General features: G+C 36.8%; 1 protein-coding gene across 1 annotated transcript; it reads left to right on the top strand.

Annotated features, from left to right (window-relative positions):
- Positions 1–1649: 1649 nt before the first annotated feature.
- Positions 1650–3965, top strand: LOC127140515 (ovarian cancer G-protein coupled receptor 1-like). Its single transcript, XM_051068469.1, has 3 exons — positions 1650–2026; positions 2291–2505; positions 2607–3965. Exons 1-3 carry the CDS (start codon positions 1802–1804, stop codon positions 3121–3123), a joined length of 957 nt encoding a protein of 318 aa, XP_050924426.1. The 5' UTR covers positions 1650–1801; the 3' UTR covers positions 3124–3965.
- The last annotated feature ends 1813 nt before the right edge of the window (positions 3966–5778 follow it).

Raw genomic sequence — 5778 nt, 5'->3', positions numbered from 1 at the left:
TAGATTGTCAGATGGTGATCTGGTTGAGGTGGAGCTAATTTTATCTACTTAAATGCTTCAAAGAAAAACTGACAATCATATTGGATTGTTACAACACAGTAAAACAAGCTGCTGACCACTTTTAGCGGGCTAATCACAGAGCCACTGTGCTGCCCATGAAGGGTATGTGTGAAAGTGTTTCCTTATTGTCTCCCTGACTCCACCAGCTGGAATTGTGTCTTTCAAGCTGGTTTGAACACACAAGACAGAAGTTCTGCTTCTCATCATTGCACCTTAAATCTAGGTAAAATTCCTGTCCTGATTAGAAATAGTGTTTATTCATCCCAATCTGTATGATTTGCAACTTATTCCAACAGACAACAATCTCTATCGATCCCTGACACAATACACTTGGGATTGCTGAATGTTAGATCCCTAGCAGGCAAATCCTTTTTATTAATGGTTTTATTATAGATCATAAGCTTGATATTATGTTTTTAACTGAAACCTGGTTGGATGAAAAAAACAAACAAAAAAAAAAAAAAAACAGAGCAGCCGCTCATAATTTGTCAGTGCCCCCTACCTGTAATTTTCTTGAAGTAGTTAGAGGAGGAAAAAGAGGAACTGGAGTAGCAGTGTTATTTAAAGGTGTGGTCCAGTCCAGTTCCTCTGGATATCTGTCTGTCACACTAAAAATCAGTACTAAAACCATTTGGTCAATTTGTATAAGTCACTGAAATATTATACTAAATATAAGTTCTTTGATGATTCCACAGAGTTGCTTTCTACTGTAACTGACTGTGACCATGCAATTATTGCTGGTGAGTTCAATATCTATGTCAATGAACCAAATGTTACAAATACTCAGGAACCTCCTGTTATCACTGACAAGTTTGGACTCTCATCATGTAAGAGAGCCTACTCACAACAAAGGCCATGTACTGGACCTGGTTATCTCCAAAGGTCTAAATATCTCCAATGTCATAGGCCTTCATGTTGCATTATCAGATCATCAGTCCTCCACCTGTTGCCTTGATTTGATTACGATTTCTTGAAAAAGGTTTTAGGCGTTTGCTTGCAGTCTTCTCTAAAGCACTAAAAACTGAAGTAATTAAGCAACTTATTTAAAAAAACTAACCTGGATGCACCAATACTAAACAACTCCTATCAAACCTGCCATTTATCAGTAAAAATACTGAGAAAGTTGGTTTTAGACAACTCAGCAACGTTCTTGCAAACCATAGCTACTATTTTTCAGTCCAGGCTAAAAACCTACCTGTTTACTCAGGCTTTCAATGAACATTCCTTTCTGCATTGATTGATTTTTATTGTTTTATGTTTGTTAGTTTTGTTTATGTTGTTTTTGTCCAATATATTTTTGCTGTTTCTATTGCATTCTGTAAAGCATTTTCTAAGAAATCAGCTTTAATAAATAAAAGTTCCTTCCCTTGCTTATTCATTGTTTCCTGTTTTATCTTGATACTTACCTGTCCTCTCATTTCAGATCCTCCTCTTGTGTGTTTCCCGCCCTTGTGACTGTCTGCTCCGCCCTGAGGAGTTTCACCTGTTTCTCATTAGCTTTCCCTCTCCAGTGTATTTGGTCTGTGTGTTCCCTGCTCTCAGTGCCAGTTTGTCTTTGTAGCCAGTGTCAAACAGTCATGCAATTTTCCTATTGTTAAGCTGGCCTCAACTTTTTTTAATCTGTGTACTGAACCCTTTTTGGCAAGTCTGTATTTGAATCACTTTTCTGTCTATGAGTTGTGCTGTTGAGTCATTTTGCCCGTGGTTTCTCCAATTTTTACAACAAGTCACACTGTGAAGAATGGAAGCCTCCTACCTGCACGACAAATCTGACTACAATGACACTCACTACAATGACAATTACCAACCTCCCTCCAGCGTCTTCGAAAGTGATGGCTGGTTTGAATTGTACAATTTTTGCATTAAGTATGGGCTTCGGAATGATTTTGCTAAGTTATCTGCATGGACTGTGATCTTGATAGGTTTTCCTCTGACCGTGCTGGCCATCTATTTTCTGTATTCACAGGTATGTAAAGAATTATCAAGCTCTCCTGTATGTAGAAATGTCCATCACAGCAATGAACTACTAACTCTTGCTGTCCACAACAGCCAGGATGTTGTGTACCCAGCAACTTTCAATCACTCCCTTTTTTTAAAATGTTCATTTAAGGGTGGAACTGTGTATGGCATTGGTCTCTGTGTGAAATGTAGCAATGGTGGTGGGTCAGTCATGTTGAATGATGTGTTTATAAATTCCTTGCTGCTGTTTTCATCTTATCTATAACTGCAGGTGCGAGACAACCATGTTGCACCGGTCTATGTCATCAACCTTCTGATCTCTGACCTTATCAAGATATGTAGCTTGGTGATCTGGATGGTTGACTGGCAGCATCTTGAATATAATGCCTGGGAATATTATGTTATTGCTCTCTGTGTCTCCACATTGATCTTCTACATTGGTCTGCTGGTCAGTGTTGGCTTCATGGTGTGTGTAGCCCTAGAAAGGCAAGTAATGTGTGTACATGAGAAAGTCTAAAAGAAACACCAGAGTCATAAATGTGATGAATATTCTGGCTGGCTAACACTCCATATATCCTTTATTACAGGTATTTAATTGTCACCTGGCCTCTGTGGTACCGCTTCAGATGTAGCATCAAGTTTTCTGTGGTGGTCTCCGTCATGGTCTGGGTCTTTGGTTTCATTGAGTTCATTATAGCATTTTTTGTCCCCTATGCCCTCTTCATCCTCCTCCTCCTCCCTTTCCCCTTGCTCATCTTCTTCCTGGCTGGGACCATCAAAGCCCTCTCTATGGACATTTCTGTCTCTGTTAAAGAAAAACAGCAGATCATAGGAACTTTAGTCCTGGTGCTGCTGCACTACACACTACTGCTCTTGCCCCGGGTCATTTTGATCATGGAAAGGTCATTTAATGGTGATGAATTTACTTATATTTTTTTGGTTTTATTGATTTTTGTAGAGTTGACAGACTTTAGTCCTTTTGCAGACTTGGTTCTGTGTGTTTTCATAAGCAAAGGGTCTACAGAGAAGCCGCTGACCTCCCTGTGTTGTTGCAGGGTAACAAGAGAGGAAGAACAGGGTCGGGTAGCCACCATAAATAGCTAACCACAGAAGTAGACAGAGCATTAATTCATTCATTATCTATACTGGACTTAGGGAGGAATAATAATAAAAAAAATAACAATAAATAAATAAAATGATATGATTATCTAATTTGAATTATATTGTTTTATTTTGCAAGCCTTAAATGTTCAGAGACAAAGAGACAACATATTTGTTTTCCATCAAAATATCTGATCTTGCAGTAGAATATTCAGTTGTAGTAACTGTGTAATTTTCATACTTATACACTCTTTTTGCTCTTATATATGTTAGACAATAATTGTGGTCTGGTGTAATTCTGGAAAAGTTCAAAGTGACTTCAAAAGTAATGTTTTTATTTACATTTGACCTAAACCAGGAACTTTCCCTAACCTTAAACCAAAGTGCTTTTGTAACATAAACCACAGATGTGACTGTGGATGTGAACTATGAGCTCTGGTGCACTTGCGTGTGCTGTCCACCTCAATCACCTCCTAGTGACTCTGCTGCCATTAATAAATGTAGCACTTTATTCTTTCTAAGAAAGAACATGTTGCTTCTGAATATCCAACAAGTCATCATGTTTCCACCACAATATATTTGGGGAAACAATTTAGTAGTAAATGAACATAATTTCTACAAGACGGGGTTAGTTGCTCTTTTCACTGTGTCCTGCTGTTGTGTGGAAAAACTACTTGGATGTGTAGAATAAAATTAGATGACAGTTATTCATGCACAGATGTAAAAAGATCATTCATTGACTTGCTTTTTAAAATCAAAACAATGAGTTTGTTTGGTTGCACTGTAAAAAGATCAGCAGCAGTTCCCCTTGTGTTGTATTTCTGATATTGTGACCCTTGCAAATGCTATAGAAATAAACCTGATTTGGATTTAATTGCTTAAATATCTGTGTTTTCCTCTGTACTTTTAAACTAATGTACATCCCAGTCTGATCTCACTGAATATTTACATATTACATAATATTTATCAGAGTATCTGGACAGAACCCACACAGGCACAGGGAAAACATGCAAACTCCACACAGAAAAGCCCCAGGGTGAACCTTCTTCAGATCAGTAACATTTGTGTCTGTCTGATTCAATTTTGATATTTTCAGTGTCCAGGAAAATTTGAGACCAATGCAAAAAGAAGCTAAAAATGTCTTCAAAGTAAGATATTGTCACAAATATGAGACAATATTACCTCTTGAAAGTGTTACCAATGTTTCAGAAAGCAGGAGTAATATTATATTGAAGAAGTATTAAATTGAAGAACTGAAAAGTCACTACTATAGTTTAGAATGTCCGAGTACCGGTCCCTGTTACACTAAGAGAGCCATCAATTATCAGTTGTTTTTTATGTTAATGCTGCTAGATCAGTAAGTTTCTGTGTGTCAGTTTACAGAATGTCTTTTAGAGAGAGTCACTTATCACTTATCTCTGAGGCTCTGGTAGTTGTAAGGGTTTTTTGACATGCTGCGGTCTTGCCTCATTAAAGAAGCTGTCTATTTTGCCTACATTTTGGCTTAAGATTGTAAAGTGACATTGTTGGATAAGTGACATATAAAACATTTAATAAATATCCTAAAATACACTATAATGTGGTTGTAATTAGATACAAGTGTTTAATAGTCTATTTGTGAACAACAACTCGTTCTGTGGGCAGCCATTAGTAGAGTCTAATTTATAAAAAGACAATATAGTAGAATACAGTTGAAATGATAAAACATAAAAAAAAATATCCTGAAGTGTAAAATATGATCACAAGTCTTCTAATCTGGAATTTAAGCTTTTCATTCATGTTGCTGCCCCATATCCTTTGTTTTGCATTTGGCCAGTAGATGGTGACATGAGGCTCCAAATGGTACAATGGTTGAAAAGTGTTTTATGGGCTCTGCTAAGTAAATACAGGAGAATTACATTGGTATTTTTATTATTTATTTTTTTATTTTTTTTATCTTTGTGTTAATGTATTTTCTTTGGAAATTGATTAATTTTATTGTTAGGTTTTATAGATAGCTGGAAAATGTATGTATGTTCCAAGTTTTAACTATTACTATTTGGTTTCCTATTTTATTTGCTGTAATAACCTTGCATTTTCAGTTTGCAGATTTTGGAAGATTTTTGTGTCATTTAGCCAGTGCTATGTTTTTCTGCTCTCCTCCACCATATCATTCTCCTCATTTCACAAGCTGTCAAAACCCTGTTTTAATCTAGTTTGATCCCCTTCACATTTTAATAATATTATTATTAGTTATTGAATTTATCTTATGTGGTGGACAGCAGTTAATAAATCAGTTTATTTAACTTCAGCTGACATGTCTCCTATTATTTCACTATGCTCCTGAGCTGCATATGTGAATCTGGCCTCACAGTGACTGGCTAATGTACCATGTCTGATATTTGCAATAGAGCCAATGAGAGTTTGATGAAAAATGCAATAATGCTTTGTTAACGTTTACCAGTGTTTTCTTGCAGGTGAGAAATCTATGTCATCAACCCTCTGATTTCCGAACTCAGATACTTGGTCATCACCCAGCTGCTGTGGTACCACTTCAGACGAATCATTAAGTGGTTATGATGTGGGCCCTTGTTCATGTTTGTCTCCTCCCTGTCTGTTTCTGGGTTGATTTTCAGATTGTTGAAACCATTTTTCTTCCTCCTTGTCCTCCCCCTGCTC

Source organism: Lates calcarifer, unplaced genomic scaffold (genome assembly GCF_001640805.2).
Source record: "Lates calcarifer isolate ASB-BC8 unplaced genomic scaffold, TLL_Latcal_v3 _unitig_459_quiver_922, whole genome shotgun sequence".
NCBI classification, from domain to species: Eukaryota; Metazoa; Chordata; class Actinopteri; family Centropomidae; genus Lates; species Lates calcarifer.
The sequence above is the reverse complement of the archived record's forward strand: the minus strand, read 5'-3'. Positions and strand labels throughout refer to the sequence as shown.

What these genes read in the sequence shown, in the direction of transcription:
- LOC127140515 (XM_051068469.1), top strand. Translation starts at nt 1,802, where the DNA reads ATGGAAGCCTCCTACCTGCACGACAAATCTGACTACAATGACACTCAC. An exon ending in TCTATTTTCTGTATTCACAG is followed by an intron (nt 2,027 to 2,290) that starts GTATGTAAAGAA and finishes CTATAACTGCAG; the next exon opens with GTGCGAGACAACCATGTTGC. An exon ending in GTGTGTGTAGCCCTAGAAAG is followed by an intron (nt 2,506 to 2,606) that starts GCAAGTAATGTG and finishes CCTTTATTACAG; the next exon opens with GTATTTAATTGTCACCTGGC.